At 51.0% G+C, this 19354-nt stretch overlaps 1 protein-coding gene across 4 annotated transcripts in view; it reads left to right on the forward strand.

Moving 5' to 3' along the window:
- Nucleotides 1-19354, forward strand: part of IFT122 (intraflagellar transport 122) — a 68066-nt gene that overhangs the window by 40729 nt on the left and 7983 nt on the right. For 2 of the 4 annotated variants that reach the window (XM_040995233.1, XM_040995236.1), the window contains 7 exons: nt 3433-3486; nt 7013-7174; nt 11531-11697; nt 14016-14187; nt 15446-15548; nt 17408-17548; nt 18496-18593. In XM_040995233.1, the coding sequence (XP_040851167.1) occupies nt 3433-3486; nt 7013-7174; nt 11531-11697; nt 14016-14187; nt 15446-15548; nt 17408-17548; nt 18496-18593 (897 nt within the window). The remainder of the gene's footprint in view (nt 1-3432; nt 3487-7012; nt 7175-11530; nt 11698-14015; nt 14188-15445; nt 15549-17407; nt 17549-18495; nt 18594-19354) is intronic. The other 2 variants (XM_040995234.1, XM_040995237.1) reach the window with 1 other exon arrangement.

The raw sequence follows: 19354 nt of genomic DNA on the forward strand, positions 1-19354 counted from the left end.
GCTGGCACTCTCAATAACTATTATTTGTGTGATCCACCTAGCTAAAAGCTTGGTCCATAATTGGTACTCAATAGGTTTCAGGTATAAACAGCCTTTTATTGTGCCTGCTGTGTTCCTTAGCCCCCTGCTGAGAATGGAATGGCCAAGCCCCGATTCTGACAGCAGTGTGGTCGCTTCCCACATCGTGGCATGCCCCATGTGTGACATGATCTGCTCTATCATCCTGCCTTGGTCTGGTAAAGCTAGAGAGATGGCTTAAAAGCATTTGACCCATTTCTGCACATCAGAAAAAGCCCAGTTACATTTCTGAGTTGGGTTTCTGTCTAGAGCATGAAGTGGGAGAGAAAACGGCTCCGGCACCCTCTCTCCTATTGCCCCCTTTGTCTGTTGTTTTCCCAGTCAAGTAAGGAAACAGGCCTTTGGCTGCCACAAAACATGTGTCATGTGAAGTCAGGAGTTACAGGGGTAAGAAGGGAGCAGACTGGCCCTGCAGAGGGGATGAGGGGCAGCAGCAACACTGTGGGGGGAGCCCTGTAATCACCGGGACCCCCAGCCCCTGTCCCCATCATCTCTGCAGTGGGGGCGGGGCAACACTGACTGCCACATTGGCTTACCTGAGCAGCTGCAGGAGACTCCAGAGCCGGGACTAGCTGTCCAGTGCTAGCTGTGTTAGAGCAGCGGAAGCTGTCGTTCTGTAGTAATGTCTGTAATAATGACGGGCGTTAGATCTTCAGACTTCCTAAGTGTTGGCAGAGCAGTAATGGAGGAGGCTCTGGGAATTCAGAGGAGGGAGGAGGCCTTTCCTTGGAGGGAGCTTTTATCTCCTGCCCCACCTGAAGGTGCCAGGAGAAATGAAGAGGAACAAAGGATCCCTAGAATGTGTTTTGTTTGCTTGATTTTAGCTTGGGATGAAACAAACAAACAAAAATCTTTGTTCTAGATTATCACCTCCATACACTGAATAGCTATCTTATCTTAGTACCCCGCCCCTTTGTGATACTCAGCAAATGTTAGAAAGGGCAGAAATGAAACTGGAATGCCTCCTATTTATTTACTCACCACGCCCACCCCATTTCCTGAAAGTACCCCTTGAGATTAGAAATGATTAAAGCCACAAGATTTTTTTTTTTTAGAATATTGCATATGTAGTGTTAAAATTACTTACTTATTTGAATGAGAGAGACAGAAGACAGACAGAAAGAAATTTCTGTCTGCTGGCTCCTTCCTCCAAATGCTCACAATAGCTGGTCCTGGGCCAGGGTGAAACCAAGAGCCAGGAACTCAATATAGGTCTCCCATGTGGTGACAGGGACCTAAGTACTTGAGCCATCACCAGTGCCTTCCAGAATGCCCATTAGCAGGAAACAGGTACCCGGAGCGGAGCCAAGACTCAAATCCATCCCGCAGTGTGGGCTGCAGGTGTCCCATAGGGTGTCTTCACTGCCTGCCCCTATTTATTTATTTCTATAAATAATAATTGTACGTGTATTTATTGTGACCAATATGATGCTTTCAAGAAGCCACAAGAGTTTGACCGTGAGGAGAACTTGATCTGTTATCTAAATCCTGCATCTGCAACCTTTGTTTTTACCCTGTGCAATTTGCTCTGGCTCCAAGGCACAGACTTGGGGAAGGTGGCCGCGTCCCCACTAGATGGCAGAGGAGAGCTGCCTGACCTGGGATTCGGCCTGTGCTGGGAGGCTGTGGCCGCTCCCACAGGTCTCATTGCTGAAATTGCTCATGAGCTGGCCTTGTGACTCTGACCACCGTGACCAGCCACCCTGACTCTGCAGAATGTGTCAGGGCTGAAGGAACTGGGGAGTAGATTTCACACAGAGCTTTCTCACATCCTAGAATCCCAGCACAGCAAAACCAGAAAGAATGATCCTTTTAGAGGGCGTCCCAAATTTGCCCCATCCACAGGAGTGTGGTTAAGGCTCCAAGGCGTGGAGTGGGGAGGGGGTCTTCATACCCTCCAGCTCAAAGGCCTTGTAGCTGGGCCTGGACTGAGATGAGACCAGGCAACTCTTCCACTCCTCTCCACCTCTGTGTGAGGCATTGTGGATTTCCCCTCGCCTGGGGACTCTAAGACAAGTCAGATGGAGAAGGTTATCTCTAGTGTAGAGCATGGACACTCCTAGCTCCACATTCTTTGCCTGGGTGACCCCTGCTTCCTTACCCTTCCTATGAATACTGCTTCAAGAATAACCACTTGCTGGGTGCCTACTCTGGGAGGCCTTCCGTCATCTTGCTCCCTGGCCTTCCCACGCTTGGACATTGCATCTGTGTTCACAAGAACATCTAGTTGTCACTGTGTAGTTTCTGATTAAAAAAGACTTAGTGATCTCTGCACCTGCTGGGCTCCCCTTATAGAACACAGGTTTGTAAACTAGGGGAAGGGGCAGGGTCAAGTCCTGTTCCCCTCTGGGTCAGGGTACCTGACAGGGTCCTTGGCCCCACGGGATGAAAGATGAACTCATACTGTGGTCGTGTGTGAGGCAGCCACATCCGACCAGATGACTTGCTCATTCTCCCACATCGTTTTAGGAGGGAGGATATCGTGCAGCCAAGTAGAGGCCTCAAGCGGCCAAGGGTGTTCTACTTGTAAGTTCCAAGGACTCCTGCAGTTGCCGCCCTCCTAAGCCTGTGTCAGCCTATTTCAAATGGGACCGTTAAAGAAGCACAGCTGGGTAGAAATGTTGACCGCAAAAACCACAGGCAGATCCGTTGGATATGGTGGGTTGTGTTCCTCCAAGCCTCTTGCAGAATCTGAAAGAAGTGTCTTCCTGTTCCTCAGAAACTTCTAGTAGGGTTTAAGTGCCTGGCTTGACTGCAGGTCCAAGGCAGGGGTTGCGCTTTAAGGATTTACGAAAAAATTGCCTTCCAGCGACTTGGAGTGATTCATTCCCTACCTTCCCCCTTTCAGAAAGCAACTTGATTCCTTCTCAGCTTTCTCCTCCTCCTCTCCCCTGTGCTGGCACCACTGTTCTGGGTTCGCCGTGTTGATGGCGCTGCCGGGAGGCATCTCCTGCCTCCTGTCCATGCACAGGAAGTGTGTGCATCCCCTGCGAGTTGGCATCTCGTGCCACTGCTCCCTGATGCTGCCACTGCAGTGTCACGGTTCCTCGGCGGAGGGACAATGTCCCGAGGAGGTGCCGCATCTCAGGCTGTGCTATCAGGATTTTGTTTTACCGAATCCCCGAGTGACTGATGCAGCCAGGGCTTCTTCGCTGTTGTTTGTGTGGACCAATCCTAGGGGTGAAGCCATGCCTCGTGGGGGCCGTGGCCCTCCTGAGCACACAGGGATCAGTTAGGGTCTGCCTGTTGACCGTGTGGGCTCTCTGTCGGGAGCGTGGCTTCCTACCCCTAGCCTTTGCCCACTTTTGAAACTGAGAAGGCAGCTGGTTTTGTTCTTTGTTTCTTCCCTGACAGGCCTTCACCAGAGTCCAAGACCTGCGGTACTTAGAGCTCATCAACAGCATTGAGGTAACAGAAGAAGCATTCTTCCTTCTCAAGCAAGCACGGTCTCTGTGTCAGCTCCCCTAGCAGGCAAGAGCCCTGAGGACCCATGAACAAATCCTGGGTGGCAGCCTTGCCCAGGCAGGGGGCAGAGCGGCCCTGGAGGGCAGACGGAGCCCTGGAGTGGGAAGTGTGGGCTGCTGCTTAGTAGTCCACCGAGGCAGATGGGTTTGAATTTCTCGGAGTTTTGGTTTCTTGCCTGTGAAATGGGATCAGACCTACCTGGCAGGATCGCAGCAGGGGTTTAAATAGTTTATCAGTAAGTAGCTCCTGTGCTCCCAGGCTGCAGCCATCTGCCCGCGTAGAGGGCTTCCCCAGTACACTGGTTTGCTTCACCCCTAGAAATGGGCCTGGGGCTGAGCTGAGCCCTGCCCTGGAACACCTCCCGCCCTGTCGTTCTGGCAGGAGCACAGAGCTTGTCAGCCCAGCGCAGACAGGCCTGGGGTGGGCTCAACAATCTGGGTGCCGGGCCCTGCTGTTCTTAAGTTCTGTGCATCACAGTGCTGTCTAGCTGTCTGTAAAAAGGCGTGCATGTTTTTTTTTTTTTTTTCTCCTGAACAGATTTATTGTGAGCCTAAAGGAATGTGAGATACATTGACTTTCCGAATGGAAGCCGTGAGGAAATAGGCAAATGTCTTGTCCCTCTAATCCAGCTTGAATAAGAAACACCCATCTGGGCTGCGCCTTGTGCTGAGCCCAGTGGATAGAGAGCTGAGCATAGAGGCCTGTAGGAGTCCCCAGTGAAGCCTGACTGTGGAGCTGCTGGGCACCCCATGCATGGGGTGTGCACAGTTCTTGCCTTCCCAGCATCTCCACAGTGCAGGCACTGCTGCTAGCCCTCTTCCATAGAGGAAGCAGGCTCAGAAAGGCTGTGTCACATTCCCAAGGGTACACAGCCGACTCCTGTCTGCACCCGAGTAAGTGCATGCTGCTTTAGTCTGGGCTGTGCGCCCTTTCTCCACACACTGCAGCCCCCTGTGCATGTGAAGGAGTGGCTCTGTCTTCTGTTTGTCTACCTGCCTGTTAAAGGCCTGTGAAGTCCATTCCTGCCTGTGAACCCTCTGGCCAGGGTCAAGGGAGTGCTCACCTGAAGCCATGAACATCATTTTTTCCTCTGTGCAAAACCAGCTGGCTTTATCATGTGTCAGGACCAGCTGAATTTACAGTGCCTGCCTCTTCTATGTGGCTGTGAGTTGGGACTTTTAGGTGAACTTGGAGGATTCTCTCCTGACAGATAGGATCCAGTTTGCTCCAAAACTATCATTGCTTGCTGTTCAGCCTCGTCCCAGAAAGCAAGGTTTCTTAGTTGGAACCCATTGCCCAGGTGCATGTTGCTGTACTGCCAGCAAGAATCAAGGACTCTACCCATTCTGGTATGTAGCTACTGAGTATACACAGATCATTTTAATTGATATGGTGATTTTTGGGGACCCCTAAAAAGATAGGGCCTAAATTCCGTTCCTGATAAAACCTATTTTAAAAACTTTATTTATTCAGGTCCTGCATAATAGCCTAATGGCTGAATTCTCACGTTGGATCCACAAGGATCCCATATGGTGCCGGTTTGTGTCCTGGCTGCTTCACTTCCCATCCAGCTCCATACTTGTGGCCTGGGAAAGCAGTAGAGGACTGCCCAAAGCCTCAGAACCCTGTACCCATGTGGGAGACCTGGAAGAAGTTCCTGGCTCCTGGCTTTGGATCAGCTCTGCTCCAGCCATTGTGGCCACTTGGGGAGTGAACCAGTGGATGGAAGATCTTTCTCTCTGTATCTCCTCTCTGTAAATCTCACTTTCCAATAAAAATAAATAAATATTTAAAAATATATATTTATTCACTTGAATGGCAGTTAGGAAAAAAGAGAGATCTTCCATCCATTGGTTTACACCCCCAATGGCTGCAACAGTTGGAGCTAGACCAGTCCAAAGCTAGGAAGCAGAAACTTCTTCCAGGTCATGTGGGTACAGAAGCCAAGCCCTTGGGTCACCCTTTTCTGTCTTCCCAGCACATTAGCAGGGGGCTGAATCAGAACTAGCATCTGTATGGGATGCCAGCATCACGTGTCTTAGCTTTATCTGCCACATCACAACACTGGCTCCTGTTTTTCTTTTAATCTCAGTGCAAGATTTTGATTCATTTCCAATTATTAGGAGTTATTTTATTGGACGGATTTGCCAGAATTATGTGTAGGGTTCTTTTTAAGATTTATTTTATTTTTATTGGAAAGGCGGATATACATAGAGAAGAGACAGAGAGGAAGATCTTCCGTCCGATGATTCACTCCCCAAGTGAGCGCAACGGCTGATGCTATGCCGATCCGAAGCCAGGAGCCTCTTCTGGGTCTCCCACGCAGGTGCAGGGTCCCAAAGCCTTGGGCCGTCCTCGACTGCTTTCCCGGGCCACAGGCAGGGAGCTGGATGGGAAGAGGGGCCGCCGGGATTAGAACCAGGGCCCATATGGGATCCCGGGCATGCAAGGTGAGGACCTTAACCACTGCGCCATCGTGCCGGGCCCTTTTTTTTGTTTTTTAATTTCTGTCATTGGGAAGTCGCATTGCCTCCAGCTGTTAAAACTTTCACCAGCTTGTCTAGGAGTTTGATTCAATGTCTCATCTTCCTCTACTGTGATTCACTTGTAAGAAAACAAGCAAAAGACAACTGCTGGAGATGAGGGATTGGGTGTGATTGAGTGTTTAGAAATAGTTTAACCATAGAGTAGTGAATGTTCCCTAGCCCAAGAAGCAGGACTGTGTGGTCCCTCCCGTGAGCCCATCACCGTAAAGTGTGTGCACATGTGCACACCAGGGCAGTCCTGAGCACCCTTGTGGGCCCCTGAAGGGGCTGTTGGGATAGGTAGTACAAAAGGGGGTACGATAGGGTACAAGGGCATCAGGAGTCTGACAGAACTGAGTGAACCAAGACCAAATGCTGGCTTCATCCAACTTTGACCTGTTCCACTTCTTGAATCCCAGCTTGCTGTGGTGGTTGAAGATACTCTGTGAAAGACAAAGAATCCACATGTGCACAAAGTTGCATACCTTGTACCCAGCATGTGTTCAGTGTGAGGTATTCCTCTCCTTCTGTATAGCAGCAGGAACATAGTAAGGCTTTTTTTTTTCCCCCCTCTAGATTTGCAGATAGAAGGAGAGACAGGGCTGGGATTTGGGAGAGCTTGGGAGCTTAGGGACTGCCAGTGGGTTCAAACTGTCCAGTTGTTGTCCTGGAGAGTATACAGGAAACTAAGCCTGAGGAATTTCCATCAAACAAAAAGCTTGCATCTTTTTTTGATCTTCAGTTGTATGGAAAAAAAAAATCTGCTTTTATTGTCAGGCATTCCCACCGGAAATGTAGGTGAGACACAACAACTTGAGAGCCAAGCATAGGTTCCAGTAGGAACACCCAGGGGCTTAACTGGGAATAGCAACTTCTAACCTTTGTAGAGGCCGCTTCCTGCCTGTGGCTGCAGAGGCCGTTTCCTGTGCTTCTGATTTTTCCAGGAGAGGAAGAAGCGGGGAGAGACCAACAATGACCTGTTTCTGGCAGATGTGTTTTCCTACCAAGGGAAGTTCCACGAGGCCGCCAAACTGTACAAGAGGAGTGGGCATGAGAACCTCGCCCTTGACATGTACACCGACCTGCGCATGTTTGAGTATGCCAAGGTAACCCACCCCTCCTGGTCCTGGGCTACCACCTGGGCCCCCAGGGCTCTGACCTATAGTGTCCAAGTTGTTTGCCCCAAGAGGTAGTGCAGATGGGAAAATAGCGGTGGTCTCAGAGAGGATGTGGGCAAATGGATAAACAAAGGAGCCCCTGACGGTCACTGGTTGAAAGGGGTCTGAAGCTTACCTTCCAAGTTTACATCAAAGGGACAGGGTGTGACAGCTCAAACCTTCTTGAGTGACAGAACTGAGTGATGTGTGTCTGTCCCACACAGTCCCCTTGTTGAAGTGTTAAGGACAGGCCTTCAGGGCTGCCTCCTGTGAACTCTCAGACCTCTGTCAGATGTGCTGCTCCTGCCAGCTGTGCGGAACCATGTGGCTCCCCGCAGCCTAGGTTCCTGGGGGCCTTTGCTCTGTGAGCCTCTGTTCTGGTAGCTACTGAGTGCTTCCCCAGGGTTGAGGTTTCTTTCATGTTTGGGGTTTCCCTTTAAGGTTAAACTCCAGCAGGTGTGGATTTAAAGATTCATATAGAAGAGCTACCTGGCCCAGGCTCTGAGCAGCTCTCAAAAAGGACCCTACAGCAGTCATTTGCAGGTTTTTTTTTTTTCCCCTCAAAAATTGATTTATTTTTGAAAGAATTTAAGAGCCCAGTGTGGTAGCTTGGTGTCTAAATCCTCAGCTTGCATGCACTGGGATCCCATCGGTTTGTGTCTTGGTTGCTCCACTTCCCATCCAGCTCCCTACCTGTGACCTGGGAAAGAAGGGAGGATGTCCCAAAGCCTTGAAACCCTGCACCCACATGGGAGACCCAGAAGAAGCTCCTGGCTTCTGTTTTTAGCTCAGCTCAGTTCTAGCCATTGCAGCCACTTGGAGAGTGAACCAGTGGATGGAAAATCTTTCTCTCTGTCTTTCCTTCTGACTTTCCCAAAAGAGTAAAAAAGAGAGTGAGAGAGAAGGAGGGAGAAACAGAGAGAGAAAGATCTTTCATTTGTTGGTTCACTCCCCTATGGCTTCAGTGATCAGGGAGAAGCAGCCCAAAAGCGGGAACCAGGAGCTTCCTCTTGGTCTCCTACATGGGTGTAGGGGCCCAAGCTCTTGGCCCATCCTCTGCCACTTTTCCAGGTACATTAGCAGGGAGCTGGACTGGAAGTGGAACAGCTGGGACTTAAAGCATCCATATGGGATGCAAGCATTGCAGATAGTAGCTTAGCCTGTTACACACAATGCTGGCTCCAAGACATTTGCAGTCGAGCCCAGCACAAGGCTGCAATGGCCCTGTGTGTAGCGAGTAGAAAGGCGCTTCCTGTGTGAGGTGCCTTTGTTAACCTGTCTTTCCCGGTAATGTCAGGAGAAGTTCTCAGAATATTATTAAGTGAGTCATCAGCCACAACCAATTAGTGACTATTAATGGCAATTATCTAACTCACAAGTTCAAGATGGAAAATATTCTCCAGGTTTTTTTTTTTTCCTTTGCTGTTCCTGGAGAGGTGTTCTTTGATCTTCTACGATCTGTTAGGTTCTGCAGCTGAAGACTGTTTGGCTCCCTTCACTGGGGAGCCGAGGATGTGGCCCTGGAGTGGCCGTTCCCCAGTCCTAGCCACACAACTAGGCCCCGGTCAAGCTGCCTTTTCTCCTCGATTCCTTCTCTGCTTTCTTTAGATCCTGCACTCCTAAGGTTCCCTGGTTTTCCTCTTTGCCTTTCTCATCCTTCCCCACACTCATCCTCCCATCAAGGTGCCCACCAGATTTCCATACATGTTGTACACACCAGAACCACTGCAGCTGTCTCCTAGGCAAAGGACGTTTTAACCAGGGGCAAAACCTGAAACTCTAGGATCAAATCACTGGAGGTAGAATGCTGCCATCAGGGACTGCTGGAGCTGCTTGTCTTCCGGGTGTCATGGTCCTTTCTGGAAGCCCTGGAGCCTCTTCGAGTCAGCAACCCTGGGGCAGCAGAAAGGTCCCAGGGTCAGAGGTCTGGTGTGCATCCAAGTCCCTCTTGGGCACAGACCCTTGCCTGGACTCACTCTCCATCTGCTCCTCCGGCTCAGCCTGCTTGTAAGGAGGATAGAGAACAGTGCGTGGGACACTTTACAAAGGCCAAGCTTACAGAAAGAAGAAAATTCGAGAGGCCCAGCATGGCCACACAACACTCTTGTCCCTTCTCAGAGGCCCCTCGTTACACCTCAGGTGGACTTCACGCTCTCATAGTCTACCACCCAGAAACGCGCCCACCGACACACTCCTGCCGGGGTCGCCTCTGTAAATACTCTGGGCTTGTTTTCAGTTTTAGTTTCTGATCACAGTTCCAAGTAGGTCGGTTCCATTTCAGCCTCCCTCTCCTGGATTGAGAAAATGTGTCCATATGCATTATGCTGGATGGGGGACACAGTGCTTATTACCATGGCATGTTTTTGTTTACTCGAAAATTGCTTCCCAAGATTCAGTCTGGTTTTTAGAAAATTTTTAAATTACATTCCCACGTACAAATAAATTGTTTGCCTTCCGGATAAGTGACATGTTTATGTGGTGACAAAGGGGATGATAATGGTCTTCACTCTCTCTAGCATGTCCTGGTGGGAATCAGCGAGCAGAGACCACTGCTGAGTCACTCAGCACTCAGCACAACCTCTTTCTGTCCACTGTAGGACAAAGTCTTGGCCGGGGCCTCCAGATAACCTGTAAATTAGCTTCATGGAACCAAAAAGCTTTTCAAAACTTACTTTGTTGAGCCTTGAAGGAACCATTTAGACTCAGCTTTAATTACGTGCCGAATCCCTGAGCTACATGGGAGGCTCTGCCACGGAGAGCCCCTTCCCCCAAGCCTGTGAGCTGTAGGCCTGGCTGCTCTCTCTAAGCCGACGATGCACACTCATGGCTGTCTCTCAGCCTCTGACCTTCTTTACTGCAGTCACTGCAAGTCCACTGAAGACTGTAAAGGGCACTGCCCTTCTCTGTTGGGGCCCGCTTCCCCAGCTGCTGACCTCATTTAGCAGTCAGAGGGCAGAGTGGCAGCTCTGTTGCCGTAAAGAGTGCACATTGTAGTAGCTGCGAGAGTAAAGGGTACGTCTGTTGTGGCCCAAAGTAGGCACAGTCAGCGCTGCTTTCCAGGTCTTTCTCCTCTGAATTCCACAGGGAACCGGACGCCATCCAAGAGGGGCCCCAGGGTAAACTAGACCCTTTCTTCTCCTTCTTAAAACGGGGTAATTTCTGAGGTTCCACAATTACCCTGAAGACAAATGGCGGGTGGAGGCAGTGAGCTGGTTGCTGAGGAGTTCTGTATACACGCCAACTGCGCTTCCCTGGCTGGGGGATAAGCTGCCCATGTGGTCCATGGTCCTGCAGTCATAGTTCCCCTTTTGGCAAGCCCACCTTTAAAAATGCCAAGAGCACTGGTACTGTCTTGGCCGTGGTGATGCCTGTGTATATAGTTTGTGTAACTCTCCTGAAGAAATGTCATTTTCTGAGGTGATGTCTCATAAATTCTAGGGCCACGCCTGGGAGCAAGGAATATGCCTGCACTGTGGCAGGAGAGACCTGGGACCTGCAGCCTGCCCCCCGAATCCTGTGGGATCGTAGGCCTTCTCCTGGCATACCTTCCTCTGCCCCAGATCTCTTCCTCCTGACCCGCCTTGGATCAGCACCCCAAGCCTGCAGACCTGATGCAGAACAGCTGAGAGGGCGTTAACCCAAGAGTTTTTCTTACTATTTGTCCTAGCACATACCGGGACAAAGGCACTGGAGTGATTCCCCAGGATGAGGCCACAGAACATCTCAGAAAACAAATGCAAATGGCATTTACAGTAGATGTGGTGGTAGCCAAGGGGGCACACAGGGAGCTGAACCTAGAACTCATTTTATTAAGCTGAAGGGACCACATGCTAGTCCTACTGAGGTATCCAGGTGTGTAGTGTAAGACGACTGCAGGCCTGACTTGAAGTTAGGCAGCCAAGTTGTCCGTCACTCTGTAGACAGTGGAGAGGAACTGTCTGTGGCTGTGTGTGTGTGTGTGTGTGTGTGTGTGTGTGTGTGTGTGTACGTACATGCAGTGCTCCAAGGCTGGCAAGTGTAGTTTACTTGAACAAATGTCTATTAGGAAAGGAAGTAAACACCGAAGGCCACTGTCCTTGACACTGGCCCAGCAGCCCCAGGAGCACCTGTGGGGAAGCCGTGCACATTCCCTCGGACACCTGGGCCTGCCCCCACCTCAGCCGCTTGGGACTGGGCCTGTGCTACATCCTGAATGCCCGCCCCAGCCACATGGAACCCTTCCTTGCTCCAGCTTTCGGCAGCCTGACGTAATGCTGGCACAGGAAACTCTGATCCGGAGTGTTTTTGTTTGTTGTGCTTCCTCAGGATTTCCTTGGATCTGGAGACCCCAAAGAAACAAAGATGCTAATCACCAAGCAAGCTGACTGGGCCAGAAATATCAACGAGCCCAAAGCTGCTGTGGAGATGTACATCTCTGCGGGGGAGCACGTCAAGGCCATTGAGCTGAGCGGCGACCACGGCTGGGTTGACATGTAGGTTTCAGCCCCTGCCCCCAGAAGCATCTGGCAGCATGTCGTGTCAAGTCAGCTCTTGGTTTTGACTGACAGAGAGAAAATAGCTTTTCTCTAAATATCTAAACCAAATGTGTCAGTGACTACATTATTGCGGAGCCACAGAGATTGTACCAGGCAGGCACCGCTTTTGAGGAACTTCTTAATTTTGGGGGGCAATTGGGTAGCAGGCACTTAAGGTTGCCCAGACATCAAAGCTGCCATGTGCTGGGCACTCACTACAGCCCAAGCCCTGCAAGCACCTTGCAGGCCCCTTGAGCTTGAGGAAACTGAGACTCAGCAAGCACATCGCAAGAAGCTGAGCAGTGAGGAAGCCATGGGGCCGAGCTTCAGACTGTTCTGGGCGGTTTCTGAGCCCATTAGACATATGATGGCAGGAGCCAGAGAAGGTGAGAAAAGTTCTAAACAACAGGAAGGGAGAATTCTGGGAGGACCTGTGGATGTTTTTGCATGAAGGGACCTTGAAGGATTTTGAAAGGTAGACAGGGCAGGAAGAACAGCCCGACAGTTAGAGGGTCTGATGAGAATAGGGAAGGGACTGGCTGTGGGAAGGATGACTGGCTGAGGGCAGGGTCACCCACACCAGGTGCCAAATGGAGGTACTTCGTTTTAGACAGGTAGCAAGTCTCCATTTTCAGGGAGAGGTAGAGGAAAGAGGAGATGGTCAGCCAGTGCAGCAGACTGGACCAGAGTGTGGTGCCTGAGGCTGTGAGAGACACAGAGGAGCTGGAACTGAGGGGTCCTCACAGGTGCCGGGCCCGAAAGTCCAGGATGCCACTTGCGCAGTAGAGAATTCTAGCTGGGATGCACCAATGGGCTCGGTGAGCTCCAGGGGGAAGACTTTGTCCACCCACATCAGGGAGTGTGGGTTTCTTGGCCACTCAGGTCTGTGCCCATGTACTGCCAAAGCTGGCCAGGAAGGACAGGGAGGAGATAGACTCTGTCTAAGCCCTGAAGGCTGTTGGTTGTCCTGGAAGAAAAATCATGGTCCATAAGATAGCAGCGACACAGCCAGGCCCTGAGGGGTGGAGACGGGTGGCTCAGGAGAGTTGTTCTGTCAAACCCCATTGTGTCATCGATTTCTGGGCCTGTCAGAGGCCTTGGTGAGGAACCTGCTGTTGCATCTTCTTATCCAAGAATGAAGTTTTTTGAAAATGGAGGAAAAGATTTTGCCCCCAATTTTTCTTTTTGGGAAAGGAGTGGCAGAGGAGATCCGGGCAGATGTGGGCGCGTCCTCCCTCTGGTGTTTCAGTTGTCACATTTCAATTGCAGGGGCCATTTCAGGTTACCCTATGGACACAGCTAGTTCAAGAAGCACGCTGTGTCCCTCTTTTAGGGGGGGTGCCCTCCAGGGCCATGTGATTCAAAGCCAGAGGGCTCCAACGGGCTGCCTGTGCCACCTCTCCCTAAAAGTGTGTCCTTCCCCTGCCGAGCAGCGTTATTTTTAGGTGCTATTATTATTCTGAGTGCAGACTGACAGGCTCTCCCAGCTTGCCTGTGTCTGAGATGGGGTCTATTGCAGCTGCTTCCCTTCCCTTCTCACAGAGCAGGCTGGGATTGAAAGCCATGACCCAAGGGAGCTGGTCTGACTCCAAAACCCTGCCTGACCCAAGGGAAGGGGTGTGTCCATGTGAGCAGTGGAAGGGCTGGTCAGTACTAAGAAGAGGGGGTGAGCCAGCCAGTTAGTCCCATGGCCCCACATAGTGGTCAGCCCGCTGGCAAGGAAAGGGCACGGTCAGGGCTCAGAGCAGGACACACGGTCTCCCCTAGAGCTCGGCCCTGGGGAATTCTCACATCTCAGCATCTCCTTTCCTGTGAGAGTTCCTGAGTTGGTGGTAGGCAGAGCATTCTACCACTTCCTGGCTGTGCAGGCATTACCTGCCACCCCAGGCTCTAGTCTTCACATCTGTAAAATGAGAGCAGCAGCACCCATCTGTCAGAGAGACAGATTTATCAAGGACACACACAGGAAAGCTCACAGTGCCCTCTTGGTCCTGGTAATACTGCTTTTCTCTTCCCAGATCCTGCTGCGTAGATTAGTAACTTCTGTAAAAGGCATATGAGGTAACAGACATTGTCTGGTCCCTGACAGTGTTTCCAGAGTCGCTGTTCACTCATTTACTGAGCGCAGCCCAGAGCCAGGGCCCTGTGTTAGCGTTGGGGATAGCCGAACCAGCAAGCACAGAGCCTACCCTTGAAGATGTCTGCAGCCCCTTGCTGCTACTTTCTATCAGACCCCTTCACAGGGACCCTCTGCTCCCCACCCTCTCGCCCTCCAGGTTGATTGACATCGCGCGGAAGCTAGACAAGGCTGAGCGTGAGCCCCTGCTCATGTGTGCTCACTACTTCAAGAAGCTGGATAACCCTGGCTATGCTGCTGAGACCTACCTGAAGATGGGTGACTTGAAGTCTCTGGTGCAGCTGCATGTGGAGACCCAGTGCTGGGACGAGGTAAGGGCAGCAGCCTGAGCCCTGGGCCAGTGCGCACAGGGTCTGCTCAGGGCTTGGATGGGAGGCTTCCTGTGGTGAAGTGAACGTTGGACTGGTGGCCGGAAACTTCAGCCTGGAGTGCTCGGAGCCAGTGTTTTGGAGAACCTTCTCACTGTAGTTTTTTTCTGTTTGTTCATTCATTCCAAAAATCTTCCTTGGCTGCCTACTCTCTGCTGGCCCTGGGATAGGCACTGGGCTGTGTCACCACAGGGACCCCAGTGCCTGCCGTTGATCTGAGCTGCACTGACTGACACCGTGGGCTCAGACTATCTCTGATGTGGAAACACACCTGTGTGACATTTAAAACCATTCGATGCCATCCGTGTTTTTCAGACTCAGGCATCTCCCCCTCCTTCCTTGCCTTCATTCCTCTGGCGGAAGGGGCGGGTGAGAAGTGTTAGCCAGGCTGCTGTGAGGCACCGATGCTGCCTGCTCCCCAGCTTGGCTCTCATCCTCCAGCTTGCGGGCTGTTATGTCCTGAAGGGAAAGCTGTCCCTGGTCCTCCCCGCCTCCCAGCCATGCAGGGTGGTCTCTCACACACAGTGATAACAAGGCCTTTGCTGGGGATAAGCTGTCTGGCTGTTGTCTACCCTTTGAATGGTGGGGGCCGCTGAAGAGGAAAGGTGAAGCCAGGGACAGAGGCTGTAATGGCACCTCGAGACAAATGTACCAGGAGCTTTCTCAAGTGGCACAAAGAGGAGCATCACAGCATGACCAGGCATCAGATGGACTTTATACCCTGGCTTGCTTCCTGTGCCCTGGCCTGCCAGGTGGTCTGGAGCGTCAGTGAAGTTTCCACTTGATCCTGGAGAATCCCAAGCCCACAGTCATCTTTGACAGCTGATAAGCAGTGATGATGAGAATGTCAGTTCTGTTTCCTTAGGTGTCGCTTGCAATTAAAAGAAATCTGTTTGCCACGCTCCAGGAGCCTACGCAAACCCTCAAAATAAAATGTTTCCGATTCTGTGCCGCTTCTGTGGTCCAGAAACAGACTGTGTTGTTATTGAATCCAGTCGCTTGCATATTGCTGTTAATTGCCTTTTGTTTTCAAAGAGCTGATTTGTTTTTGTGTTTCTGGGGGTGGTAGTGGGGGCAGGCACTCTCCTCCTTGGGGTTGTCAGGCTGGCAAAATGGGACATCCCTAATGGATCCAACCAAGAGCTGTGTTTGCAGGGGCACAGGACTGCTTCATTAAGGATGTGTTCTCCTTTCCCTCCAGGCCTTTGCTTTGAGCGAGAAACACCCTGAGTTTAAGGATGACATCTATGTGCCTTATGCTCGTTGGCTGGCAGAGAACGATCGTTTTGAGGAAGCCCAGAAAGGTAGGCATGCAGACTGACACCTTGCAGGAGGAACAGGGTTAGGCACTGTCCAGGCCCCTCCCACCTGCAAATGCCAAGATAATCTGTATTCCATATAGATGTGGTCATGTTTGGGAGTGAGATGTGGGGGCAGTGGAAAGGATGTAGGCTGTGGAGACACACACTCTTGAGCCCCTTACTGTCTGCAAGACCCTTCAGCTTCTGTCTCGTTTCTGAGGTGCTGTGGTTACTGAGCAAAGCACTACTACACACACCAGTCTGTCTTCTCATTTAATCTTCACCACACTCACATGCTGTCAGTACTGTTGTTTATATTTCCATTTTACAGATGAGCAAACGGAACTGTAAGGAGGTAAAGGCATTTGCCTGAAGTCCTATAGATGGGAAGCAGCAGAGAGGTCATTGGTGCCAGGGTGTAGTGGCAAAATGAGAGAGAAGACAGCCCGAGTGTGTAGCATGCTCACCTCCTCATTCCTCTACTGAAAATGGAAACTCTTCTGCCGCCAGTTGAGGGGCTGCCTCTGCTCTTCAGCCTTCAGTGCGTAAAACGCGCAGTTGGGCAGTAGCTGTGATAGTAACTGAGCAAGAGAGCTTTAACTGGTCGTGGGAGTCGTGATTTAGAAATCGGCTGCCTTTCCTGCATCAGGCACCGGCTGGGCACTTAACCTGCATAACCTTGAATCATGCCAAAAGAGCCACAGAGACACAGGTTCTGTGTGCCATACAAAGTTGCGAGACCAAGCGGTAGAGTCAGAGTTGGACCAGGATCCATCCAGCTGGGAAACCTGATTCTTCCACCTGTGTTTTGCTGCCTGTTTAGGATGTCTTTAATTGAAGCTGGGCGTGTCATATCCATAGCATCTCATTTGCACTTCTATATGGTAACAGTTGCCACCTCCGGACCCATTGCAGAACAAATGTCTCCCTGTAGGAGTCCTGCAGTTAAAAGCCCGGCTGAAGGACTGCATGTTCTCCCCTGCTTCAGCAGGGCCAGCACCCAGTTGCTGAAGTATATGCATGTTTGGGCAAAACACATCAACCTATCCATCTGTTTGCATCTGCCCTTCCAAGAATCCATCGCCATAGTAACTTGGTGCTCAGACAAGAGATTGGAGGGGGAGAATGGGACAGAGGCCAGGCCTTTTCTTCTCTGAGGCAAAGGGTTGAGCTCATCTGGACACCCACAGGTGGGCAAGTGTCACAGCCACAGGTGCTTTGCTGGCAGCCCCCAGTGTCCTGAGGGGCTGACCGCGGGGGAGATGCCAGGGAAGGTTTGTCCTAGGGAGGACTGAGAGTTTGCGGCTTATTTGTGTAGTATTGGGTTTCAAGAATGAAGCCAGATCTTTGAAGATCATTGTCAGAAAGCACTCCAGTTGAAAACCAACTGAGGGCTTGAGCCGGGCTGGTTCTTTGACCTTGGATGTGATACTGTGTCTCCACCCCTTTTTCCTATGTTGTGATGTCCCTGTGAGGAAATTAGGAGAGAAAGCGCTTTGTAAATGGTTAAGTTCCTCCATTAGCTTTGTCCTAGAAAAGGGGAGGGGACAGAACCCTACCAAAGATCAGCAGACTGCATTGCCAGACTTTGCTGTATAGTTTGAGCCCTTGTTTTTTCTTTCTGCCATGCTTTACCAAAATCGGTTGCCTTTTCCTAGCCTCAGGGAAGTGTATCTCACTCTACTTTTTTCAGGATGTAGTCTCAGTTATTCATAGCCCTTTGCCTGAGCAGGAGCCCAGCACCCAGGCACTATAGATGCTCTAGAGTGTCCTCCTTCCAAAGCCGTCCCCCACAACCCCTACAGAACCTTCCCTTGCCTGCTTGGTGGGCTCCCAACCCGCATATGCTCTTGTGCCCACAGCGTTCCACAAGGCCGGGCGGCAGAGGGAAGCGGTCAAGGTACTGGAGCAGCTCACACACAACGCTGTGGTGGAGAGCAGGTTTAATGACGCCGCCTATTATTACTGGATGCTGTCCATGCAGTGCCTCGAGATAGCTCAAGGTAAGGGAACATGGGCCAGGCCATTCTCTTCCCCAGCCACGCTCTGGCACCAAGATAAACATCAGAAGAGCTAGGCTGTTTTAATGAAAGCCCTGGGCTTGTTTATTGAGTGTATTGTCCATCAGCCTGTCTTGCAGCAGCGTAATCTACGGTGTCATCTTTTTCCAGTTTGCAGTAAGTATAGGGGTGGTTTGGAGGCTGCCTGGGTTGCGATTGGGAGGTCTCACCCTATGTTGCTAATTCAGAGCACCTCTCTCCAGTCCTACCTGGCAGCCCATGGCTAGACTGGGTGAGCACTGGCTTTAAAAAAAAAGTTTAAGTAAGATGATGAACAGGAGATCACTTTACAATAACACACCCCGGATTCTCACTCGAACCAGGCAGGAAGACTGTCTCAACATGTCTTGCTTTCACAATATTTCCCATGATACATGGAAGGAGTTCTGGACGCAGAGGGGACCTCTATCAAGCCCCAGTTCCTTCCTGAGCTCCTCTGACCCATCCTCTTAGGACACCCCATCCTGCTTGCTTTGTAAGGTTCTGTCTGCTCTGTGATTTGTGCTGCTGCTGGAAGTGGCACGGAGCAGAGAGGCCCAAAGTAAGCAGGCCTGGGTTGCTGGGGAACCCTTCTCGCCACAGCTGCTGCTCCTTCCATGGAATGACCTGGAAGGATGCAGTGTGAGGTCTGAGGGGCCTGGGAGAATGTCCTCAATTGTTTCCAAGCTGTCTGCTCTGCCCAGCTAAGACTTCAGCATCTTGGGGTGGCTCCCACTCCTAGGCACTCCCTTTCTCATCACTGCCCCTCTGTGCTCCTATCCTTGGGGTAGGACTAGGGCTTTGGAATAACTGATGCTGACTGTGGTGCTGTCTCCTTGCTGTTTCTTCTGTGGCCGGTGCTTAGGCACAAGCACTGTTCAGTTTGATTCACCTCGCCTCCTTGTGCACAGCAGATCCCGCCCAGCAGGACTTGATGGTTGGCAAATTCCACCACTTCCAGCACTTGGCTGAGCTATACCACGGCTACCACGCCATTCAGCGATACACGGTAAGGGGACCAGGAAATGGTGCCTGAGGGGCACTGCCTGCTGAGCTGGACACTGCATCTGTCTTAAAGGGCAGCTGCCATGGAGTGAAGACATAACCCTCAGAGGTGTGGTGTGCTGCTGGGAGATCCTGGTCTCCTCTGGAGAAAAAAGGCTTTGATCTGCTACTTGTTGGACTTGCAGCAAGCATTGGGCTCCTGGTTTGTAGTCCACAGCTGGGACAGGCCTTTGTAGGTGCTTGGTTCAGACTGTGACAGCTCAGGACAGCTCTGGGTTCACTCCCATCTCTAGATGGATGAAGCCCAGAATAAACCAAAGGCTTGAATTCTCTCCTCGCCCTGCCATCAGCTTGCTGTGAGTTCATGAGCAATTCACATTCCATCTCTGACTCTCAGTTTCCTATCTGTGAAATACAAGGGATTATTTGAGCATCAGTTACCCAGCCACTCAGTGATTCTATCTGATGAAGCCATTTTCCAAGCTTTATTTATTTGTTTTCTTTGAAAGGCAAAGAGGCAAATTAACAGGCAGACGCACAAGTCTCCCTCGGTTGGCTCACTCCCCAAATGCCCTCCAAAACCAGAAACTGAGAATTCCACTCACATCTCCCATATAGGTGCCAAGGGACCCAAATTACTTGGTCCATCATTGCTGCTTTCCAGAGTCTGCTTTAGTAGGAAGGTAGACTTGAAAGTAGGCACTCAAACCTAGGCACTCAAATATGGAATGTGGGAATCCAACATAGTGTCTTAACTGCTATGCC

Source organism: Ochotona curzoniae, unplaced genomic scaffold (assembly GCF_017591425.1).
Source record: "Ochotona curzoniae isolate NIBS_2020 unplaced genomic scaffold, NIBS_Ocur_1.0 contig_908, whole genome shotgun sequence".
NCBI classification, from domain to species: domain Eukaryota; kingdom Metazoa; phylum Chordata; class Mammalia; order Lagomorpha; family Ochotonidae; genus Ochotona; species Ochotona curzoniae.